This window comes from Syngnathus floridae, chromosome 13 (genome assembly GCF_059516105.1).
Source record: "Syngnathus floridae isolate MCC-2025c chromosome 13, RoL_Sflo_1.0, whole genome shotgun sequence".
Taxonomy (NCBI): Eukaryota; Metazoa; Chordata; class Actinopteri; order Syngnathiformes; family Syngnathidae; genus Syngnathus; species Syngnathus floridae.
Window position 1 is genome coordinate 7,519,143 of NC_142425.1, and position 24,118 is coordinate 7,543,260.

At 41.2% G+C, this 24,118-nt stretch overlaps 3 protein-coding genes across 8 annotated transcripts; 2 read left to right on the top strand and 1 right to left on the bottom strand.

The window, feature by feature from the left end:
- The first annotated feature begins 1,110 nt into the window (after positions 1-1,110).
- Positions 1,111-9,512, top strand: LOC148388376 (atrial natriuretic peptide receptor 2-like). Its single transcript, XM_088394984.1, has 23 exons — positions 1,111-1,170; positions 1,514-1,604; positions 1,684-1,816; positions 2,824-2,947; positions 3,296-3,400; positions 3,467-3,569; positions 3,764-3,909; positions 4,014-4,086; positions 4,162-4,306; positions 4,995-5,081; positions 5,167-5,310; positions 5,605-5,726; positions 5,795-5,939; positions 6,177-6,225; positions 6,306-6,413; positions 6,559-6,678; positions 6,759-6,852; positions 6,929-7,016; positions 7,092-7,231; positions 7,470-7,622; positions 7,702-7,800; positions 8,344-8,435; positions 8,827-9,512. Exons 1-23 carry the CDS (start codon positions 1,126-1,128, stop codon positions 8,935-8,937), a joined length of 2,517 nt encoding a protein of 838 aa, XP_088251110.1. The 5' UTR covers positions 1,111-1,125; the 3' UTR covers positions 8,938-9,512.
- Positions 9,513-9,981: 469 nt separating this feature from the next.
- Positions 9,982-15,846, top strand: ssx2ipb (synovial sarcoma, X breakpoint 2 interacting protein b). 5 transcript variants are annotated; one of them, XM_088394987.1, is made up of 14 exons: positions 10,036-10,107; positions 10,945-10,996; positions 11,623-11,780; positions 11,897-12,100; positions 12,477-12,587; positions 12,771-12,906; positions 12,980-13,055; positions 13,128-13,308; positions 13,540-13,684; positions 13,910-14,034; positions 14,102-14,269; positions 14,348-14,465; positions 14,812-14,941; positions 15,025-15,846. In XM_088394987.1, exons 3-14 carry the CDS (start codon positions 11,673-11,675, stop codon positions 15,149-15,151), a joined length of 1,629 nt encoding a protein of 542 aa, XP_088251113.1. In that variant the 5' UTR covers positions 10,036-10,107; positions 10,945-10,996; positions 11,623-11,672; the 3' UTR covers positions 15,152-15,846. The 5 variants fall into 5 exon arrangements, with proteins under 5 accessions (XP_088251115.1, XP_088251113.1, XP_088251114.1 ...); XM_088394986.1 differs by lacking the exon at positions 10,036-10,107 and adding an exon at positions 10,380-10,479 and having other exon boundaries at positions 14,105-14,269; XM_088394985.1 differs by lacking the exon at positions 10,036-10,107 and adding an exon at positions 10,381-10,479.
- A 385-nt stretch (positions 15,847-16,231) lies between these two features.
- LOC148388378 (vitellogenin-1-like) lies at positions 16,232-24,118 on the bottom strand. Of its 2 annotated transcripts, XM_088394983.1 has the most exons (34): positions 24,000-24,118; positions 23,755-23,772; positions 23,518-23,669; positions 23,181-23,432; positions 22,951-23,112; positions 22,726-22,874; positions 22,488-22,638; positions 22,246-22,403; positions 22,017-22,182; positions 21,811-21,936; positions 21,507-21,725; positions 21,176-21,393; positions 21,007-21,104; positions 20,813-20,937; positions 20,637-20,738; positions 20,435-20,554; positions 20,180-20,366; positions 20,001-20,094; positions 19,739-19,924; positions 19,526-19,664; positions 19,246-19,453; positions 18,733-19,169; positions 18,620-18,661; positions 18,479-18,547; positions 18,192-18,398; positions 17,970-18,112; positions 17,766-17,901; positions 17,573-17,696; positions 17,316-17,496; positions 17,146-17,240; positions 16,962-17,056; positions 16,707-16,872; positions 16,469-16,630; positions 16,232-16,393 (listed from the first exon to the last, which is right to left on the bottom strand). In XM_088394983.1, exons 1-34 carry the CDS (start codon positions 24,037-24,039, stop codon positions 16,296-16,298), a joined length of 5,025 nt encoding a protein of 1,674 aa, XP_088251109.1. In that variant the 5' UTR covers positions 24,040-24,118; the 3' UTR covers positions 16,232-16,295. The 2 variants fall into 2 exon arrangements, with proteins under 2 accessions (XP_088251109.1, XP_088251108.1); XM_088394982.1 differs by having other exon boundaries at positions 20,813-21,104.

Genomic DNA, 24,118 nt, shown 5'->3' on the forward strand with positions numbered 1-24,118 from the left:
TTTGTCGAAATTGACAAAGCGTACAAAACAACTTGAATAGACAATAACTTTAAAAGTACAACAGAGTCCCTTTAAAATCATTTATTGGAGTGCTCGGTCAATTTTGTGTGACCTTTTGCTTCCACTCTGTGAGGTCCACAAGCTCTTAAATGGGAGCAATACGAACCACCTCCAAATTGAATTTAAACAAATGGCCCAAACTTGTACAGTAAAACGGTTTACTAGACTTCCTTGCAAAGTGCTTATAAGAAATAACTCGCTGTAAAATAGTATAAACCACTTTGTTTAACCCTCTGAACTAAACATGCCTCCTCAAAAACCAGCGATTAAAGTTTTTTTTGAGTAGTTTACAAGTAAAATACCTCATTAATGTGGAGTGGTTTTCATTCACGAGATGCCCCAGAAGGAGAGTGAGGACGGTTCATTCTCAACTTCTAGCACGTCTGTCTGTTGCCACTTGCATTTTTTGCAAAGCCAGAAACATCTACACGACTTCAAAGTGTGTGGTGGCGAGCCTTTTTATTGCCACTGTCCTGTAATTATGCAGTCTCAGAAAGGCAAAAACTGAATTCTGCCCATTTTCTGAGACACTGTGTTTTTATTTGCTGTTAATCTCACGAAAAAGTGCATATTGGTATAAATAGATGAAGGAACTCTAAAAGCCTCTCTACTGTGAAGTAAAAGTGTTAACTACAAGGTCACCATCCCGCCCAGCCCAAAACCACAGAGTAACATAATTTGTAATAATGACCAAGCGTAGTAACGTCACATTTTCCTTCATTTCATCATAATGATGCTCAGAGAACTTTAAACAAGATGAAATAAGCTCTGGTAAGAAAAAGGCGCCTCCCACCTTCTATAACATGTATATTTACTAAAAGTTAATACAAATGGATGCTTAAGCTTTGTTCTGATTAAAGTTGATTATAGACAACTCACACAAACACACACACATACTTCATAACTCAAGTTGATGACTAAATGTTGATTGGAGAGCCACTTGTTCTGATTGGACAATTGGGGGCGCGAAATAGGTGGGTGCATATGGAGAAGGTCATGCACGCAAATGTAAGGTCACTACCTCAGTCAGTTATCTGATGGTCCATAAAGACTCCAGACTTGACCATGGCTCTGTGGACAGCAGCATCCGTCTTCCTGGCTTTCTTTTTGGTGAGTCCTCACTCTGTGCAGAATTTGTTGGATCAGCACTTTTAATATTGTTTAGTGGATTTTTTATTCAATTGTATACCTTTTCTCACATTCAAACTCGCACTTAATTGGAGTCAGCACACACCTACCACTGCCCGTAATGACTGGCGGTCAGTCTCGATTGGGTGAAGTCTGCTTTTTTGCAGATGTCAGCAACGATAGATGAACGGTGTTGAAAATTGATTCATGGTTCTATTGCCTCACGGTCCACTTTCTTTTAAATGAGCAGAGGTGGTTCCTTGCCCTATAAAGGTGATGTCTCGCTGTGTCGCACATATAAAATTGTATAAAATTGTTTCCACAGGGTGTTCATTGCTGGCATGATCTGGACAACACAGAGTACGACTGCTGGCCAAGCAACAATCCAAATGATTACAACATGATAAGCTGCGGTGGTATGTGTTATTTACACAATAGAAAATACTTAAATACAACAAATAGGCCACATTAAAAGTATGTATTTGTCACATGTAGGTCTGGAGATGGCTTGGGTGCAGCGCCCCCCGGAGAAAGTCACCAATGGGGAGGAATTCAATGTTTCGTATACAGTCGTAGCCTCAGATTCCTTCTATGACTACGCTGTTAGCAACAAGATTTTCCAGTTCAGGTGAGTGCAACATTTGGAATCTTGAATGTCTGCCGTGCCCAGATTGTTCACATGCATATACACACGTACACTTCCAATCAGGGGCACACCGCAAAGGTCAGAGATTAGGGGTTTTTTCTCATAGGGAATTTTTGAATGTACGGTAGGTTGAATTAACTCGAATGACTTAAGTCAAGTACAACATGAAGGTGATTGACATGCCAGGTCATACTTTGTAATATTATTTTGAATGTAAAAAGCAGGTAACCACTATGAAATGTAAAATAATAAAATACGTATTTGAATTGGCACTCAGCATTCTGTGGTTTAATGCATTCATGTGAAGGGGGGTGATAGCATTAGTCTCAGCATTGTTTTTTTTATTCTTTTTTTAATACAATATTTAATGCAAAGTACTGATTCAGTAGAAATTATAGTATATAAATGAAATGGGTGGATGGATGGACGGATGGATGGATGCATGGATGGATGCATAGATGATGAGAAGCCCAGTCCTTGACATGGTGAAGGAAAGAACTAACCCTTACACTACCTGCACCAGTAATTAGGCTTGATTGATGAAGTTGAGTCAACTCTCAGTCACCAGCCACTCAGATGTGCTGGGCGCATGTTAACCGAAAGGCCCTGTTACGCCAGACTGCCCACCAAGGCTCAGAGAAGTCTGCCAAATTGCCAAACAGGCAAAACAAGGTTAGCATGTGGAACTGGCACAAAAATCCAGATGTGCCAGTTTGTATGCTCGTTGCACCATCTACGACTATCGAGCCTGAGACGTGACCAGGAAGATGATTCAAAGTAATTCACATCGCCTTTCATTTCAATTGTGATGGTTTATAATTACCAGTTTGTGTTGTGACGTTGCAGTCAGAATGAAGGGTGACTGATTGATTGATTGATTGATTGATTGATTGATTGATTGATTGATTGATTGATTGATTGATTGATTGATTGATTGATTGATTGATTGATTGATTGATTGATTGATTGATTGTCCCTTTTAAATCCAGTGATGCTGCAGAGGCGAAGAGGTTCTGTCATGAGCATGAGTGTCCATCCAACTGGAACAACGCTAATGAACTCAATTGTTGCGTGCATCACGCCAACATCCACTCGTGTCCTCTGGGTCTCATGGTCAGTGTTGCACAATACAACCTTTAGTGCCAAGTTCAAGATTTAAGAATTTTTATTCGTCATGTTTGGGCGTGCCAAACAAGGAATTTGACTTCGGTAGATCACAGCCTCTGTTCAACATTTAGGTGACTAACAACACTCAGGACGTGTGAAAAATGACAAATATTCTCAGACATCCCCTTATCTTAAACTCCCAGGAGTGCAAGGAAAAACTCAAAGTTGTTCTTTTTATTTCACTCATGGAAATTTCAGAGCTGGTAAAATAATCTGTCAGATGCAGAAAAGTGATAAAACATTTATTAAAACATTGAATTGAAATTAAAACTGATTGAAGCTGTTGCTTTACAGAAACAAGGTGGGATCTGTGGGCCGTGGATTCCACATGATGGAAAAATAGTCACTCATACGGTGTCCAAAGCTGGCAAGATAAGCCAGAAGTACTGGACGTCAAAGGTGAGAATTCACAACTGTTTTGATTATATGGGAGAGTTTTTTGCCATTGACACAATTTCCATGCAGGTGGTGCTGATCCACGTGGGCGTCACTTCAGTTATTGCTCATATCAAAATAGGACAAATGCACGCAGCATTGGAATCCAAAGTGCTTGTTGTTAGTGCTCAAGGTCAGTTCTGCATTGTGCTATGTGCTCGCTAATACTTCTGCATTGCAGCCTTGATCAGATAAACGCATATTTACACCAAAGAACAAACCTGATAAACCAACTGGAATGCAATCTCTTACAATGGAATAATCAAGATTCCAGTAATACTGATGATTCAGCTTGTTCATTTACGTCAATGCATCTGAATGTTCCAGTGTGTGGGGATGATGTCTGCGAGTTGGAGGAGAACTGTCTCAACTGTCCTGCAGACTGCGGCATCTGCCCCATGTCCATGGCCATCAAGTTGTCCATCGGTCTCCCCGTTGCACTTTTTAGCGCTGGATTTATCTTAACCATGGTGGTGAGTGCGAATGTGTGTGTCTGAATGTGAGACCCCCACAAAAATGTTTACACACAGATTTGCAAGGCCTAAATATGTATTTGTCTTCATTTCCTTCCCTGCAGTGGCTTCAGTACCAGAAACAGAAGATGTTTTGGGATGAAAGCTGGATCATTGACTATAAGAGTATAATATTTGGTAAAATGCCACAAACAAGGTGTAAAAGTGTATAAAATGAGCAAGTAGTTATAACCGAAACTACTTATATTGCAGGCAGAGTGTGCGGTACAGACTTTGGCAGCACAGCCAGCCCCCAGCATGTGAAGAGCACTTCAAATATCAGTCAGTTGACTGACATAACCATATGCACCGGCGTCAACACCTTCTTCAAGCAGGGCTTCATCCAGCCTGGCATCTAGTAAGACAATGAGGATAGCACTCAGTACAGGGTAGACCTCCACCAAAGATGAACCTGGAGACAGATTGACAGTCACTTGGTGGCGACTGAGTCAGATGGATGTATCACTACACTATCAGTGACCAAGTTAACTCCAAGTGCAACATAATAATAATAATATATTTTTTTTAAAAAACATACAATTAAATATCAACTCAAAATCAAACCCAACCTTTGTAGGTTATGTTGATATATATATTTTTTTTTGGTCGGCATTTACCAGCTTCACATGGCTCAAGACAGGTTTATATCATTTGCATTCAGAATGCAAAGCCAAAAGAGAAATTTAATTCCTCAAACTTTTTTAAGTAGTTTTATTTTTGGTAACCAATGATAATCAAAGCGATACCTCTCACCCACGCATTGAAGTGGTAATTAAATATGGTTTAATTAATTTTAATGAGGTTTCGTGACAACAATTGAAAAAGAAGCCAGCACCTTTTATTTTAGCTACTCCAACTTCCTTCTTATTTTACAAAAAGATACATGTAAAGTTAATTGAAAGCTACAAGTTGTCCAAAAATGTGAATGTTTTTTTGTCTATACGTTGGCTGGACATGATTCAAATGTAGGAGACATTTTTATTCCATGCAAACTGCACTCATCCTTGACAAGTAATCCTATTTTTTCCCCAATATTTTCCCATTAGTGATGGCAGAACAGTTGCAGTGAAACATATTCAAAAGAAACACTTTACTCTGTCTAAAGGTATCAGGAAGGAGGTGAAAGAGGTCAGGTGAGGGATATCACCTGTGACATAATGAATCTGGATTTATTTTTCCAATTAGCAACACACAAAAGGTTTATTCATCCCTTTGTAGACAACTGGACCATCCAAATCTCTGCAAGTTTATTGGGGGCTCCATTGAGGTTCCGTATGTGAGCATCATCACGGAACACTGCCCCAAAGGAAGCCTGTCTGATGTCCTACTCAATGATGATATTCCAATCAACTGGGGCTTTAGGTAAGGAACCCTCACATGTACCTCCTCAAAAAAGAAACATCACATGTTAATCTGTCCAACAATACAACAAAATACCCCCAAAAAGACAGATTATAGAAGGGATAGTGCCCCCGCGGCCCCCCCTCTAGCACCGCCAGTGTCCAAGAACTCTAACTAATATTTACCCATCTTGTTTTGCGTAAAAAATATAAGCAACTGAAATGCAATCATAGCGCAATACACTGCCAACCACAACAGAAATATTTGCAAACTGAGAATTATGTTGAACTATAAATGTAATGCAATGCTTCACAGACTGTCCTTTGCCACCGACATTGCCCGTGGGATGTCCTACCTGCACCAACACAAGATGTTTCATGGTAGACTTCACTCCAGAAACTGTGTTATTGATGATCGCTGGGTCTGCAAGATCTCCGGTAAAATTGACCACACACAAAATATAATAGTGTAATATGAGAACTAATTTCATGTTCTTCCTGTCTAGATTACGGTCTAACACTTTATAGAAAGGAGGACTTTGATGCCGTCAGTAATGGGTTCACTTGTGGCGATGTCAACCGCATCTACTGTGCTCCTGAGGTTCTTCTGGGAAGTAGCTCGACTATGACGCCAGCAGCAGACGTCTACAGGTTACTGCTTGATTTTAAGCATGCACTCTGGGTCAACGCTAACCCAACGCTGGGTTCAAAAGTGCCCAAGCCAAAGCTAGGCTATTATCAGCAATTTTTTTGACAGGTTGTAATGTTAAAATGAGACTTCCATGTTCATAAATAATTTATGATGGAAACATTTGATCGTGAATTAGTTCCATTTCCATTATTGTCCACGAACGAAACTGTATTTCCCTTTTCTGTCCTTCTTTTCAGTTATGCCATGATCCTGGTTGAGATAGCTACTCGCTCTGACCTAATTTCAGTGAGTATATGGTGGATGCGTGTTTTTTTCTTTGGATTCTGACCTTGATTTTTAATGAGCAGTTGTCTTGATGATAACAGGACCAGGCGGAGGGAACCACGATGGACATCATATGGCGTCCTCCTCTACCTGAACTCAAAGCAGGAAAAAACGATGTGGACTGCCCCAGTCAAGAAGACTACTGTGAGGTGTGTTATTGCCTTACACCAGAGCACTCTCACTTTTTTGGAGCTTTGAGTGAAAGTATCAGGAGCCAAATCCATGAAATCAACTGTGCAAGTGTACCTAATGCCGTGTCCTTTGACAACAGAAACTGGTTTAACTCTTTTGCAGCTTATCAAAAAGTGTTGGTCTCACAACCTCACCACAAGGCCCACGTTTGAGCAAGTCAAGAAGATGCTCGACAAGATGAACCCGCATAAAGTCAGCCCTGTGGACATGATGATGAGCCTGGTATGTTACCCTTCACGTTGATGAATAAAATTTCATTTAAATCGGCTAGACATTATGCCATCAATGTTCATAATCTGTAGATGGAAAAGTATAGCAAACATCTGGAAGCTATAGTAGCTGAGAGAACACAGGACCTTCTTCAAGAGAAACAGAAAACTGATCGTTTGTTATACAGTAAGTGTATAAGCATTCCAATCAACCCAAATCACAGACACTCTTCAAGTTCCAACATCATTTCTTTCCTCTCCAGGCATGTTACCGAAGCCAATTGCCGATGACCTTCGCCAAGGCCAAACTGCAGAGGCGCAGAGCTTCTCAAATGCTACTGTCTACTTCAGGTTGGTTGTAAAAGTTCTATTCAGTGGTGTTTCTCGAGGGAGCTTACTGCATGTACCTATGGTTCTTTGTGACAGTGACATTGTAGGCTTCACCCAACTGTCGGGGGCCAGCACACCCCATCAGGTTGTGGACTTCCTCAACCAGCTCTACACCACCTTTGATGACATCATTGACAATTATGACGTCTACAAAGTGGAGACCATTGGTGACGCTTGTAAGTTATGAATCACCACATACACTTCAATCATAAAAGAAAAAACTTCTAAAGCACAATGAGGTTGTCATTTGGTGGTAATGTTTTATATCTTTGACTCGGGATGCACAAATGATCTCCTGCTCTACACTTGTCTCTCAAATGTGAGACGTAAATACAGCATTTGAAAAAATATATCTATAAATAATATTTTCCTTTCTATTCTTTTACTGTCCCTAACAATGGCTGGCTGACCCAGACATGGTGGTCTCAGGGGTTCCCCAAGAAAATGGCATAAATCACGCTGGGGAGATAGCCAGCATGGGCTTGGATCTGGTCAGTGTTTGCCACACGTTCAAGATTCCCCACAAGCCCGACACACAGCTGAAGATACGTGCAGGCATCCACTCGGGTATTTTTTACACGCAACTACCTCTATTGTATTATTGTTCAAAATGCAAAGCTTATAGTGTGGGTGTTTGTTCTTTCAGGACCTGTCGTAGCTGGTGTGGTTGGAACCAAAATGCCTCGTTACTGCCTATTTGGAGACACCGTCAACACAGCATCGCGGATGGAATCAACAAGTGAAGGTACAGAAGGATTAAGAAGATAAAAAGCTTTTCATATTTGAACCACAAACAGTATTGTTGGATAAGAGAAGCACCTTCAAGGGGACATTTTTTTCCCAAATCACTGTTTAAAACAGTTCCCAGGCATTCTGATGACACGTCTGACCTTTCCATCAAAGGTCTCCAAGGGTCATATAGCAAACTTTACGCATCTCTTGTCTTTAATTCTCCTGTTTGAGAGGGTGGGCCAGTCTCATGCAAATAAACTAAACTAAACACCCTGTCCTAATACTGATGGGTCAAAGGTAAATATGGATTTTATTTACGTGATCAGAGGTGGAAATTGGGGATATAACAGGTACACTTGCAGCTTCTATTTGCAAAACTAGTGCCCAGAGTGTAGAAACACAGTTTGTCGACTGATCTTCTAAGAACCACCACAGAAATTGCATACAACTTTGCACTCCCCACCCCAATTTATTTTAGTTTATCCGGATACAGCAGCTGCGTTTACATTGTTCTATGTGCTCAAATGAATGCATGTTTTTTGTCCTATTTGAAAAGCTTTGAAGATCCAAGTGAGTGGGGCCACAGCTGACCTGCTTCACATGTTGAAAGGATACATTCTAACCTGCAGAGGGACACTGAATGTGAAGGTAATAAGGGTGCTTGAAATTCTGAATAAATTAAATAAATAAATAAATAAATAAATAAATAAATAAATAAATAAATAAATAAATAAAGTCACACTTGAAGGTATCAACGTGTCTATTTTGGAAGCAAAAAGAATAGATTTTGTAAATTCATTGTGATGAGATAATAAATGTTGGGTGTGTCCTTCATCTCCTATGCTCGTAACCTTAGAGCTGAGGGGGAGGGGTCTTCTCTATTCACTGATGTTTTAGCTCAGGCATGACCTCAGCTGCTTGCTGCATGCTCCCCACCCCTTTCCAGCTTGCCTTCATTAAGAGAATTGCTTTATTTAAAATTCTGAGGTACATACTGCTCATGCATCCTCTCCGAACTTATGTTTTTTTATTTCATCAGGGCAAAGGTGAGATGAAAACCTGGTGGCTCGAGGCCAAACAAGACAAGTGCGCGGATCCACTGCTTAGCGCATCAGAGTTGACAGGAGGTCCCGCGCCAGTTAGTGACTGAAGCTGGCCAACATTTCCAAGATGTGAACCATGTGCAGTGATGTTGTGTTGTGCAAATAGCTGTGTCAGAAATGATCTACAATTATGCCCATTTAACAAAATGTTCATTATTGTAGACTGATTGTGATTTCCTGCACTGCATCATACATTAATGATGAGAGTAATAATATAGACATATGAATATATAGCCTCCTATATATCTGCTGCGTTACTGAACAAGTGTTACCAATGTTGTAGCATTGGTCTCGGTTGCCAGGGTAATACACTACTACCACGACAAAGTAATTAACACAATGTTGAATTAAAAACTCCTGTTACGTCAGGATTGCAAAATATTTATTGAAGTGAATTAATTTGTGACATGTATAATCCTGTGTACATCATCATCATCATGATGTACAGCAGTTTAAAAACAGTTTAGATTATGTTGAACACAATTTTACAATTATATAGTATTTATTTATTTATTTATTTATTTATTTATTATTTTAAATGCTGTATATCATATATCTTACGTACTACTGTGTAACCTTATTGGGGGTTCAGAGATGATATTCTATTACAATAGTCAATTTAGATCTGATGTCCTGTCTTTGTGGTGTGTAGTAATAATAATAATAATAATAATAATAATAATAATAATAATAATAATAATAATAAAAGACCATTTGTACCATACAGGGATCCTCGGTTTACGGCACATTGTAAAGGTGTCAGGTTTTTCTTTTCTTTTGATTTAATTGCACAGTTGTTTTTTCACACCAATATGTACCTTAAATATGACTTTGGTACCGTGTTAGGCTGTGTGTTCGTGAGATTTACGTACTCATTCGAGTTACGACGCTGCCGTGTTAGGAGATTTCCGTCGTAACTGAGGATCCTGCATGGTCACACACAATATCGGCCCATTTTCACCTTGGCGTAGTTTATTTGTTGATACACCACCTTGAATTATTTAGAGTCTAAATAATCACGGAAACGTGATTTTAATTATTTTATAGTGGCTCTGCAGAAGGCTCAATCAACGAGCCAATCCAAACAGTTGTTGTACGTTGCTTAGCGACATTTCAGCCAATCCGCGTGTTTTATTGCTTTGCGTGCTATTATTTGGAGACACTTGACTGCTGGGCTGTTGAAGTGGAGCATTGAGCGAGAGAAAAATTGGCATTTCGTAAGTATATCACCCTGATTTGATTTGTTTTCTCGCGGTTAAAACATTTATAATAAGCGTCAGATTGAATCAATATCGAATTACGTTGATAAGACGTCGAGAAATTGGGCCAATCGTACCCGACGCGACACCGACACCTGCCCACACGACCTCACTCAAATTACCCTTAAAAGTTACAAATAAACACAACTTGTGATGATTGCCCAAAGATGAGTAGTTACCTCATGTTTGTTCCCTCGTATTAAAGCACGTCATGGTTATGACACAGTCTGATTCAACAGATTGCGTCGCATTTGTTACCTTCATCGTAGTTTCATCTTTACAAGTTCACGATTGTCAATGAGAATAAACAACATTCAGTTGACCTATAAGGTAAATGTAAAAACTGTACTTTGTGCTGTTGTTTAGATTGCTGTGTATTTATAATACTTCACAGTTTAACATTGTCTTCCTGAAATATGAATTAACCTACAGTGACCCCCTCACTGTGAACTATTGAGCAATTGTAGAGATTTTGTTTTCCAGAAAGGACACCTGACAAATATAATTGACAGATGAAACGAAGCTTTAGTGAGTGGGAATTATTGAGTGTGTTGTTGTGCAGATAAATCACCATACTGCCTGTCTGGGATTAGCCTTATCAGCTAAACAAAAGAGCATTGAGATAAGATGCTTCTCCCAACCTGCGAGCTGTTAAATCGTTCACCTGCATTGACAATGCTCTCAAAAACAATTTTAAAAAATGCTTTCCCATAGATTTTGATTGCTTCTTTTGCAATGGCAAAAATGGTTGAGCTGGTGAATTTGTAGTTCTGTTTTATCCCTCCTGACCACCAGACGCAGTGCTTCAATCTCTGGATTGTCACTCTTGTGATCATCTTGACTAGCTGTAAGTTAGAATCATCAAATTGTGTAGTAATTTTTTTTGCATGAAACTACTGTTGAATTGATGAGCTCTGGTAAATTCTGTATGACAGTATGAAGCTTTCAAGCTAAAGTTAACATCAAACAGCAGCTTTTGAAGTCTTTGTTGCATTGTTTTACATATATTGTATTGTTTTACATAAATTTGTGTCACTAAATGCAATTTACAAGACGTGAAAAGAAGTTTGTTTCCACAAGAACGCTACTGTCATGGATTATGGTGCGTCATAATCAGCCCACCAATAAATTAATGTGGATCAGTCACCTCGATTGTGCCAACCGCTTTCATGTGCTTCTTTTCTAGCCAAAAGCCAATTATAGGCTGTTAAGTCTATTATTAGCCTGTGTGTGCGTCTACATTTGCCAGCAGTAACCTCAATTGCTTTAACAATGGAACTTATGACGGAAACAATATATGTTCTGTAATGTTCTGTAAACTAGTTTTGTTCAGATCTATAAACAGCTTTTAATTTTCTCAGACTAAATAATGATCACAGGAAACTGTTTAAAATTATTTTAAGTACCAATTCAAGCTATTCTGAAACTTGCTTCGCATGCACGCTATGTATCTAACAGACATTGTTTTTTCAGATGCCAATGACGTTTGCAGCAGCCCTGTCAGATGTCAAACACCTTGCTTGATGGGCCAATTGGACCAGTCACCGTTGCCTCTGCACAGAAAGTCCCAAATGTTTACGAACTTCTGCTCTGAGCACAACGTGCCAGAATGTGTAACACATATCAATCAGGTTGGTGACATCTGATCGAGATGAGCAAAAAGACTGTACATTGGGATAAGCTTCTTACATTTTCACAAATTGTTGTATAGCAGTGTAAGATTATTTTGGCTTCCTCCATTTCACAGGAGTTATTATCACTGGGACTTCCACCAGTGTGGGCGCAGTCGGGCAGCAGCACGGACGTGAACATCGTCTTGGTACTCAACTGCATGTACGACCTGCTTCAGCTGCATCGCAGAGACCTCCAAACCGTGGAGAACATGGAGATGGAGCAGTTGAAATCCAGCAATAATGTGGACTCACTGCAGCTCACCATCACGCGGTTAAAGGTGATTCTTAAAACTAAAATAGGTCCCCGCCTACTCTCTGCTGGTGGTTTAGCGTAGTAGCACGCCTCGAGCTCTACACCTCCCAATGAAAAAAAAAAAATTCATCAAACTACAAAACACATCCTTGACATTGACTGTTTTAACTTACAAAATTTGTGCTTATTGCTTTATTTTTTAATATCCTAATTATTTATGTCAACTGTTCATGTTCTTGAATGGAATTCTCAATTCTATATGTTGAAGCGTCACTATTCATGTCTGTTCTTCTGAAGTGCACACACTTTTGCCAAAAACTGTGCTAGGACTGTATTTAACCATGTTAGAATTCACAACTTTGCTTTCAATTTACTCTCTTAATGCTATGTTGCTTTTATAGGAGCAGCTTGAAGTTGTCAAAAGAGAAAACACCGGGCTTCTTGAGCGGGAACGACAGCTCCAGCTGAAAGTGAAGACTTTGCAGAATAGCTTGAAAAACGACAAGGAAGAGGTGCTTTAAGACTCTTTTGAACGACATGTGCAGCGGTCTGAACAAAACACTCAAGTCTTGTAAATCCCTTCCGTAGTGTATTTGCAACCAGTTACGCAGCACTGAATGTAAAAGCCAGAAAGTACATTTAAAGTCACATGACAAATCAACACCCGTTGACCACGTCCAACTTATATATTCCAGATTCACAAGCTGCAGAACATCGTCTCTAGTCGGGCCAGCCAGTACAATCACGAGATGAAGAGGAAAGAGAGGGAGTTTAACAAACTGAAAGAGAGACTCAATCAACTCCTGGTCGACAAAAAGGAGAAGAGACTTGGTTAGATATCTTCATTTGCACCATCACTGTGTAAATAAGCAATGTGCAGAATATGACATTGTGTCGCTTTTAGCTATTGATGTATCAAACAAACTCGAAAGAACGGATGGCAGGCGGAGCCTTTGGAAGACCGAGAAGACGCAAGCAAAGTAAGTTGCATTGTTAACACCAAACAACCAGTCAAAGATCTTGTATTTGATGAGTTGTGTGTTTCACTGCAGGCACGAGGGGGAGATGTACAAAACTCTGCTAAAGGACTACGAGAGCAGGCAGAGGGATCTACTGCTAGAAAATGCTGAATTGAGAAAGGTTTTGAAGCAGATGAAAAATGAAATGATGGGCATTCTCACTTCCAGGAGGTCAACTGACAAAGGTGACGAACAGGACAATGGTACTTTAGAAGTAAGTAAAAAAATTAACTTTATTTTTATGGCACTTTTCACAACAAAGAATGATGATAATAATACAAACAATAAAAGCAGTATATTAAAGAAACTAATTATTGATGCTACCACCTATACATAATTGTTCTTTATTGTACGTGAGTCTGGAATGAATCCCCACAATTAACTGGTACACTGTCTAATGAGCACTAAACTGGATTGACAGAAGAGGATGGTTTTGTTTCTACAGGTGGACTCAGATGTGGAAGAAGGGATTGATTCCTGTCAGGAGAGTGCGGAGCTGTTTAGTGTTCAGACCCGGGAGAAGCTGACCAACAGTGTTGGACGTCAGTGGAGAAGACTAAAGAACCACATGGAGAGACTGGACAGCCGAGGTAGTTGCAGTCTTCTTGACTGTTTTAGCAAAGTTCCTAGTTGAGTACTGTAAACGCTGACTTCAAGCAAGCCAAAAGCAAAGGCCTCAGTATCAAAAGTGACTTCATCAGAATCTGACCATGAAAATGCAGCTCCTCTTCTTTGCATACCGTTTTTCTTTAAAATAGAGAGGCTGTTAAAAGATTTGGGTTCAAGTAGCACAACTGAGCATCTTTTGTCATTAGCTTCGACAGATTACAGCGAAGACATTGATAATGGTCCTCAGGAAACATCAAATGAAATGGACAAACTAAGACTCGAGGTTCGGCAGTGTAAAGACTACATTCAGGAACAGCAGCACTCCCTGCAGGTAAGACATGACACTGTGTTGCGGGATTGTCAAATGCGCTCTGTAAATGCCCCGTTTCCTCTGGTAGCAGAAACTCGGCGCTTACTGTGTGGAGTCGTCTATGCTGGGCGACTGTCACATGTTCCAAGAGAAGGATAGTCTCCGAGACGAGTGGAAGAACTTGGAGGACCAAAAGAAGAGCTTTGAGAGGGAGAGGAGGAATTTCACTGAGGCAGCAATTCGACTGAGTCATGAGGTGATTACAAGAAATAGCACCAAAATGCATATTGATGTTGAATCATGCTGAACACGTTTATTTATTTTGTGCTCTCAGAGAAAGACCTTTGAGGAAGATCGTGCCATGTGGCTCAAACACCAGATTTTAAATTTGAGCCCTTTTGCTGACTCCAAGAAACCACAGAGGTCAAAGTCGCAATGCGCCTTTCAGATATGTGAGTTTCTTTTGCATTCACTGCACATGTTGCTGATTATTCTGGTGTGCATGTGGTGTGTGCGTATGTATATGTATGTACGTACAGTGTATGTACGTATACGAGTATGTGTATGAATGTATGCATATATATTTATATGTACGTATATGTTTTTGTACGTATATGCATATGTACGTATAGGTGTATATTTGTATGCATGGATAAAACAAAAATGTTATGGTATATAATATTTGGAACTTTGATTTTCCAAAATCATTGCCACCCCTGCTATGCCCACCTTTTCAAATGGGACCAATAAGGCAATTTCATAGTGAGAGTCAATATTTTTTCCTGATCTCTTCATTAGCTGAAACGGAATCCAGTAGAGCATTGCTTCCAGAAAGGTCCAGCACCTCCCCCACCCTTGGACACGCACCAAGTGTAGCATCCTCCACATCAGACCTCCTTCACACACTAAGCTTCATTTGTGAAAACAGGTAAACCTGATTCAGATTTTAATATTGGATGGTAGAATCTCCCCAAGTGAGTGGCTTGTGATGGTCAATGGTCTGACTTTCAGCTCGACCAAACCCAAGAAAAGTGAAGATGCGGGTGACACCAGCTTCTTAGCGGCGAAGCACAAATGGTGGATCAGCGGTGGCGACCATAGCAACCTCACGCTCTCATGGGAGCATGGCTCAATCTGAAGTTAATCAATAAGGACCAATCACAATGTTCACTCACTGACTCGTGTTTAGGAGTCTCTTAGCTTCAATGAATTCCAAAGTATTTACTCCTAGGGGAACATGTATGTATGTATGTGTACGTACGTGTATTGATTTCAAAGGAATTTTGTAGGACTTGGTTAGCTTTTTTTCCCACATTCAAATTATTCCCGTATAGATTTTATAGAGAAATGTTTTCTTTTGTACTTTTGTGTTAGGATATCACAGCCCTGACTCCCAAGGAGGTGCACAGTACAAGAAAGAATTCTGTGTTAACGAGTATCATTTCAAAAAGAAAGTTTATATCAAGCAGATGCTGATGTTGCAGATTTCCGGAGTGGAATGTAGATATAATATTGATTATTTTATGTTTCATTTAGTCCAATTAAGGATTGAACACCCTCGACTTGCGGATATGAAAGTAACTTTTTTTTTTTTTTGTCTGATGGGACAACACTATTTTTCATCATCAGATATTTGACTAAAAATATGTGGAGTTAAAAAGCTATGCAAGTATCAAAGCAATGGCTAACAAAATGTCTATGGCTAAGATATAGATATCATAAGAGTACCTTGGAAACTAATTTAGGAAAAAAACTAAGATATGCTTTGAGAAAACACGATCAGGTTGTTTCACCCAAAATGAAAAAAATAAAATGCTGCAGTCTTATGAACCACTTACTGACTTTCCCTTTTGCATCCAGTGATGGGCACTAATTGGTATACATGATTCTACATGAGGTATTTATTAGTTTATATAGTTATATAATTTATATCGGGTTTTTTTAATTAACTTCTAACCTTGAGCCTAGTTTTGAAGTACAAATGGTCATTAAATCACAATGAAATAAGTACTTGTGAATTTAGATGCTACATAATACCAGGATATGATACCCCTTGTAGTATGATTTCCTTTTTGTAAAATGTGTGCAGTGTTTTCTATCTTCATACCTTGTTTTGTATTACATGTCTTATTTGGTATTAATTCAGCTCATTGTCGAAAGAGTTAGATATACATTTATGAAACCATGTTTGCAATTTAATAACTCCACAGCAGCAAGATCGTTTTGAGATGCAGTTTATTTAATATTACATTCAAAACTTCGAGACGAAGTGAGAAAGATTTTTATGCGCACTGAGTGCAGCTGCAAGCAAGGTGGGCTTGGGTAGTTTCCCTCCTATCCACGCTGTAGTTGTAGAAGTCCTGGGGGATCCTGCTGCGGTCTGTGTACACAAGATAAGAACATTATGAGAAAATGCTTTATTCTTCAGCGGTTTCATCATTTGTTAAGTACTCACCAGCTGGCTGACAGTGGAAGCCAACGGTGACGGTCGTGGTCTTGACCGGGGTGCAGCCATCCAGACAACGCAGTACAGGCTCAACAGAGAAACATTTGGTCTCCTGACCCTGGACATTAATACGCTTGTCCAGCTGCACAGACTTAAGCTTCATGCGACACTCTGGAAAGAAGTGAAAGTTCCAAAGTAAGGCAAATTCCTTTCTTTCCAATGGAATGTTTTATGATTTGTATCTTACGAGTGGTGTCCTGGCAGCTTTCAGCTGGCAGAACCCAGGAATGAGCAAAGCTGGTGGGGTTCTTTGTCACACGTCCGTTGGAATTGCGGTATTCCTGTCTTTGCTCCCCATCAGCCTTTCCACAAAGTCCACAAGTCTGTCCCTTAATCCAGTCCACAACTTTAATCTGTATGGAAACATGGAATGAAGCATTCAATCACCTGGAAAACAAATCTGGTGATCATCAATTAAAGGTGAGCCTTTTAAGAGTTTTACCTTCCAAGAATCCTTGTTATAGAAGACTTCCTGAAGTCCCAGGCCTGGGGCGTAGACAGAGATGCCATCTTCATTCGGTCTGATCTCAATTTTAGCTGGAAAAAAAAAACAATTGAGGATTTCTTTGTGTTGAAAGGACTTTTACAGCAGTGTGACACATTTAAGGCTAATAATCGTGAGTAACCTGTTGGGTGCTGATACGGCAGACTGCTAGTGGGCACCTCTCTTCCGTTAACCTTCACGACCACCTCATTGTCCTTCAGGTACAGGTCGATATCACTGAAAAGGTAGAGTAATATTTTTTGAATTTTTTGCATTATGATTGAAGTTCGACGTCTTCTTGTTTCAACTTACATGTCAGCGATTTTAACGTTAATGTGGTTGCGCACACTGTCATCTTTCCTCAGCAAGACCATGAACTTCATCTCCTCACTGCAGTCCTGAGCCAGAACTTGGTAGCAGTACTGAGGCATCTCAATCTTGAACCTCCTGTCGTTGAAGGTGGTCACTGTGTCCCCGCTCAAGCTACATTCAGCTGGAACAGAAGAAGAAAACAGTTGAGTGCATAATTAAGTAATTGTGGCTAAAGTGTTTTAGTTGCTGTCTACTACCTGCGCCAGCCTTGGAGACCAAATAACGGACTTTATCAGCCAGGTCATCAAAAGGTGTGAGTCCTGTTATCTCCTCCAGTGGCAGAGCAAGGGGGAGACGCAAAGCCAGTTTATAGATGCTGCGCTGTAAACAGAATTGTAAAATTGTTAGGAATGGTCTTTTGAAACAAGTCCAGAACTATATTGTTCATACTGTTGGTGTCTTGAAGATCAGATCCAAACTCCTTTCAGATGTGGCAGCCACTGTGAATGACACCTGCTTGACGCTGTTGTCGTCCTTTTCGCGAATGAAGCTGTCCATTACGTAATCAGGAACGTATTCATATGCTCTGTGTTGGAAGATTTGAGTACAGTTAACACAACATTCAGCTGTTGTGTTGCAATTGAGCTTGTATACCTCTTGGCATAGCGTTTGAAGGTAGATGGGAGTTCATTCCATGTCATTCTGAGGCGAGCTGCTGGGCTTGGACCAAGAAGACCGGTTTCAGCGGTGACTGTCATGTCATACTCTTTGCATGCCTCACCCCAAGCCAGTCTGGCCTTTTGAGACACATAGATATCATGTAACAGTTGATGAAGATTTTTGAATTGGAAAGGTGGGAATGGTAAATTGTCTCACTGTGACTTTGTGCTTGCTGAGCACAACACCATCAGCGCAGAACCTCCAGTTGTTCTCAGCAGCCAGGGTAGCCAGGATAATCTGAAGTCGAGCATTAGCCTTGTCTGCGTAGCCAGTGATTTGGTATCCCTGGAGCTTGCCGTCGGTCCTCACAGCTTGCAGGATGACAACAAAGGCAGGAGCGGTGTCACTGCCGAGGAATTTGTTCTAGAAGAAGAAAAACAAAAGATTAGCCAAAAGATTTGAAGTATGAAGGGTCATTATGTTCCAAAAGATCTAGTTGCAACCTTGTTGTAGACGGCCTCAAAGCTGGAGGCGCTGCTTCTGCTCTTCTGAGAAAATCCATTATCTTGGGACTGCAACAACACGAGAATGTAAAAATGAAATCCGCACTTTCATCAACGTGACCAAGCACCATGCGAACATACCTTCTTGTGGTTCCTCTCGAAGGTGCGCTTGAAGTTAACTCGCTGCGAAGAAGATAATTCAGAGACTCTGTAGTTGTCCGCCCAAACCAAAAAGTCTGTCTTGGGATACTTACCGCCGAGTCGTGACGACTGGAACGGGAGGAACTAGAGCTTGCGCTGAAGAGGGATTCCAGACTAGATGCAGAGCTGCTTCGAGTAAACCCGCTGTGTCTGCTGTTCCTTCTGCTGCTGCGGACGTTGTGTTTCCTGCCGCGGCGGCTTCTGCTGCTGCTGCTGCTACTGCTGCGACTGTTTCTGCTGCTGCTGCTACTGGATTTGCTTCCGCTGCTGCTGCTGCTGCTGCTGCTGCTGCTCTTTGAAGATGAGGAGGACTTGCTTGAAGAAGAGGAGGAAGACGTGCCATTCAGAATTTTTCTGAGCCTCATCAAGACTGGTTTTCCAGCAATGATGTCGTCATCTTCAATCAGACTGATCTTCTTGATGATCTTCTCTGCGGCCTTTGGTCCAACTTGAACCAGCATCTCCAGTCTTTCAATGGATTCCTCTTCATCTGAGATGAACATGAAATGAGTTAATTTTTTCCAAATCGATTCTAAGCGGGTTATTTTGAGAATTCTTTCACTTACTGCGCTTGACTGACAGTGAGGCAGAATGTTTTCCAGCCCATCTGTACAACATAATGTCCCTGATAAACGCAGCATTGGCCGTGGCAACCTTGATACAGCCCTTCAGTCCGGTTCCGTAAGCTTGGAAGCAGTACTTTTTAGAAAATGCACGGCTTCTGAAGGGTCTGAAATCTTCCATGTCATCTGGAAGGACCTCTGAAGATGCACGCTATTGAAAGGAAGACAGGTAAATGGTAGTCTGTTTCAACAGATGTGTTCCTGTCTGATATTTAAAACTTACCACGCTAGCAGACCAAGGAGATGTGTTTGAGGTGAGGATCTCCCTTGAGTCTGGTCTCACGTAGTCGGTAGGGATGAGCGGAGTCCTTCTGGCATTAGGAATATCTTCAACGTTTCTCACCACAGCAATGCTCTCAACCCTGTCAAAGGATCACAATCTTGGTTCTGTCAAATTGAAAACTGGACTGTGTTTAAAATGAAAGTCAATTCTTACTCGACAGCCACAATCTCTTCAGGTGCAGGAACAGGGAGAGCCGCAAATTTAAATTGACCCTCGTTGAAGTCAAGTCTGGTTGAAATGGAGGCTGGTACAATGGCGTCGATCTTGGCTCTTGAGTAGACAGTAGCCTGGAGAATTTCGGTGTTCACTCCGATCACGGCAAACACGTTTGCAACAACGCTAGAAGGAGAAGACGCAATTCAAATGTGATGATCCAAAGGATGACGTTTGACTTCATTGTCAGATTGGTATGAACCTTGGTTTGATTTCAGCCATCAACTCAATCTTGGTCTTCAGGAGCTGGCGGAACTGGATGGGCTCCGGCAGAGCTGGAGTTACGGTTGCCCTCACTACAAAAAAGTCATTTTGTTTTTTTCTCTTGGGTTGTAACTTCATCATCAACAATAGAAGTCCAGTTTGAAAGGTAGTACATACCTTTGAAAGATGCAGCAGCCACAGCAGCAGTGTACAGGCTGAGCTCCATTGGGAATCCAGCAGTTGTTGGCATGATGCGCCTCACTTCGGTTGCCAGCACAGGCTTAGCACCGCGGAAAGAAATTCCTGACAGCAGAGATTTGATAGCATCCCGACCAAGCTCCTGAACATACGGTCCATTGGCCAGCTGGGCAGAAAGAATGCATCTCAATGCAAAGTCATTGTAAGTCATTTGAGACTTGGTTCACTACTTACCGCGGTAGCCTGTTTAATCAATTCCTGGTTGATGTCGGCAAAAGCAATTTCTTGTCCGAAGAACCTGACATAGACGGAGGCCAGTGGCTTGCTGTTGGGCATGGCCCTCCAGTCAGCCAGCTGTTGCAGCCAAAATAAAACCCAACTTAGGACAGATCTTCATTGTATGGTATCTACTTTCTGAACGATATTGACGGCTTACAGCTTTGATGACACGCTTCATCTTAGTGATTCTGTTCGCATCATCAGCCAAGGCGTGGTTTTTCAGAAGAGCCTCCTGGAGTCCCTCAGTTCTTACTCCAACCTATCAAATTGTCAATACTGTCAATCTGAATTTTTATTCTAATAATTCAAAGTCAGGCCATTTTAGAATATTACTTCAAGAACATCAGCAGCAGCTCCAGCAATGTAGGCACTGGTCTTAGCCACAATGGTTCTTGGCAAAACGGTGGCAGCATCATTGATGTAGAAAGTACTGGCAACAGCTCCAAGCATCCAGGGGTCTGGGTAAATGCATTTAGTTAGCAGCAATAAGCAAATTGTTGGCACATAAAATACTATATGGTTCTTACTGCTGTAAAATTCCATCTGAATGGCCCTGCTGAAGCGGAAGCTCAGTCTGTCCAGTTTCCTGCCCAAAATCTTGACTCCGACGTTGCAAGCAGAGGCGCTGTCATAGAAATGCTAACATTAGTTTGTGCAAGACAAAACAGACAATGTGTGTCTCGAGACGGCTTTTACATGGCAGCATGGTCGGGGGCGGTGCTTCTGGTCAGGGACTTCATGTGAGAGTAGGTGAAGCTGGCCACTTGCAAGTTTTCCTCCATCTTCACAAGGTTAGCAAGACTTGTCACCAAGCCCACCGGAGGTCGGGTCTCGAAGATAACGATGCACGAAAGCATGCGGAGCTCAGGGTGAAGAGACTTGTCCATGTAGAGCTGAAGAGCCAGTTCCTGGACCTAATTTAGGGTAGGGAGGTTTAAGTGGTTAGTTTGGATAATAATAAAACCTCCAGAGAAGACCTCAGGTATAGACAGCACAGGAATGTGTGTTTGAAGCATTGCAGATATACCATGCGTGGTTCCCTCTTGGCGATGTTCCTCAATGCCATGATTGCTTCGGCGTGAACTCTGATGGGTAGGCTTTTAGCTGGGGTGCCATGAATGGGAAGGACCTTGGTGATTGGCTTCAGGCTCATTGGATGGCCAGCGTTACTCAACACCTTCAAAATGGAAATGATTTGCCATGTGTCGCTCTTGGAGATAGCTTCTGCAAGACGGTCGTGGATGGGCTGTTTGAGAAAAGGACAGGATTGATTTACCCCTCATTCAGAAATAGAATTAACGAGACAAAAAAAAAATGCTAGGTGATTTCACCTTGACCAGCTCAACAGGGCAGACAGTTCTGTTGGAACAATATTTTGAAATCATGGTACCATAGCCGAGCCACACAATCTCAGTCAGAGCTGGGTTCTTCCTGATTTTGTTGTTGTCTCTCAAGCGCTGGAAGAAATCAGATCTTGGAATTTTTCTTATTCAATCGAAACACAACATTACGAGCGTGGGGGGGCGGTTTTACTCACCTCGTACATCTCAATGACTTCCTCGTTGGCGGTCACCATATGAACAGAAGCAATCAAAGCTTGAGCAACCTCATAAAGCCTGAGTTCATCAGACTCAAATTTCTGAATGATGAATCTCAGAGCAACAGGAGTTCCAACGGAAGGAAGCGCGTCCAAGATCCATTGCCTGGAAGATAATCATAAGTAAATTCCCTTTTGCCTTTTTATTTTATTATTTATTCAAATGTACCTGTATTCAGGTTTTGTCTTGTGCTGGCTCCAGAGCATTTGGATATCTTCAAGTTTGGCCATACGAAGGAGTTGAATGAGCTCCAAAAATTTGAGAGGGGCATCGTCATGGACCCTCTCGACATTGTTAGTGACGATATGGTTCAGAACCTCGGCGATCTATAAAGAAATGAATGTATATGCTAGGAATCCAATTTCTCCTTGTAGACTTTGTTGATCTCCCCCAAATGTTTAATGACGTACCTGAGCTTGAAGGTTGGTGATTTTCACAAGCTGAAGGGGTGTTTGCAGCATCTCTCTGGAGAACTCGTACTGGAGGGATCCACGTTGACGATACTCGGTTTTCACGGGCACGATGGGACTATTCTGGACCTCGACGAAAACCAAACGTTGCCTTGGGAAGAGTGAGATAAAAAAATATATATATTATTCACCGCTTGGTAGTTTCCTATTTTTAATAAAGATCTTTTTTTTTTCATACTTGGTCTCCATCTGAGCAGCTCCATTCATCTCTTTGAAAGGCGTGAACTCAATCAGCTCATTGACAGATGCTTCCATGATCATGACACCATTGGGAACGGACTTCAGAACATAGTTGTATGCAGCTCCTCCTTTGAAGTTCTTGGAATCCTGGAGGACAAATAGTTCCTTAGCACATCATCGTATTTCTCTACCTATAGTTATTATAAAGATTGATTATAGTTACCCGCTGACACTTGTGACACGTCTCAGTGTAGGCCAACCCGATGTCTCGCTGGATCCTTTCCTGACAATGACTCAGATCCCTGGTCTTTGTCAGGAGGATGCGTTCAGCCTTTTCATCTTCATTGATGGCATAGAAAGTCTTGCACACACCCTGAGCTCCGGCCTTGGAACAAAAAAAGGCATTTTATAATCTGCTGTGATATGAGACATAAGCAACATAAGTATGTTTACCTCCTGCATCTCGTAGACATTTGTTGTCTTTTTCACGTTGAGTTGCAGGACGTTCAGGATACCTCTGTAGATGTTCAGCACCATAACCGGGACTCCTTCGGGTGCAAACATCTTGCCGACAACACCGTTGGAGTACTCAAACTTGATGGGGATCATAAGCTGAGGCGCCAGGACTGAAGTCAGCTTGGCGGCCGGCGTGAAAGCATCCTTGGGCCAAACACCGCTGTACTCGAAGAACTCGGGTTCAGCAAGCTGCAGTTTCAGACACAGGTGTAAACCATTCTGCTTTTCTCTCGAAGGTGTTGCTTGAATATCATACTGCTCGATTGTACTTCACCTTCAGCATGAACATGTTCTGGTCAGTGGCACTGATCAAGACCTTGCTGCTCACTTTAAGTCCAGCTCTCGCCAATCCTTCCTCCGGTAGACCGCCAAGGAGCATTGTCTCATATTTGTACACATAAGTCTTACCGGCAGCAAAGTCAGGGGCTAAAAAAGTCAACATCAATGCATGCAATAAATGTTTTGGAGATGACAGGCATAACCTATTGTTTGTGAAAATTGTCAAACTTACCGAAGTTATGCTGACAGGCTAAAAGGAATAGAACAGAAATGCACAATTAATTATATAGTTAATCAAAATTTACTATTGGTCTAGAAATGCAAAAAAAAAAAGTGTTAATATTAAAATTGGAAACAAAATAGAAATTAAATATCCTAAGAAACTCTGAGTTAGAACATCCCCTGATAAAATGATAAAATATAAAAAAGAAATAACAGCATTCTAAAAAGAGAATGGAGAATAGGAATCAGACTTACCCGCAAGGGCCAGAGTCAGGGCAAGCACAACCACTCTCATGGCTGATGGGTCGTACTGATCTGCACTCACAAGTAGCCTTTTATAGCAAAAAATTGTGCTGGTCAGCTATTTACTTGGT

Excerpts from the sequence above, each read along its gene's own strand:
- LOC148388376 (XM_088394984.1), top strand. The coding sequence starts at position 1,126 with ATGGCTCTGTGGACAGCAGCATCCGTCTTCCTGGCTTTCTTTTTG. Across the intron at positions 5,082-5,166 it reads AAGGAGGTGAAAGAGGTCAG|ACAACTGGACCATCCAAATC; the intron begins GTGAGGGATATC and ends ATCCCTTTGTAG. Across the intron at positions 8,436-8,826 it reads GAGGGACACTGAATGTGAAG|GGCAAAGGTGAGATGAAAAC; the intron begins GTAATAAGGGTG and ends TTATTTCATCAG.
- ssx2ipb (XM_088394985.1), top strand. The coding sequence starts at position 10,447 with ATGAGAATAAACAACATTCAGTTGACCTATAAG. Across the intron at positions 10,480-10,944 it reads ACATTCAGTTGACCTATAAG|ACGCAGTGCTTCAATCTCTG; the intron begins GTAAATGTAAAA and ends CCTGACCACCAG. Across the intron at positions 11,781-11,896 it reads GTGTAACACATATCAATCAG|GAGTTATTATCACTGGGACT; the intron begins GTTGGTGACATC and ends TCCATTTCACAG.
- LOC148388378 (XM_088394982.1), bottom strand. The coding sequence starts at position 24,039 with ATGAGAGTGGTTGTGCTTGCCCTGACTCTGGCCCTTGCGG. Across the intron at positions 23,113-23,180 it reads ATGTCTACGAGATGCAGGAG|GCCGGAGCTCAGGGTGTGTG; the intron begins GTAAACATACTT and ends TTTTGTTCCAAG. Across the intron at positions 16,394-16,468 it reads CTTCCACTGTCAGCCAGCTG|ACCGCAGCAGGATCCCCCAG; the intron begins GTGAGTACTTAA and ends TTGTGTACACAG.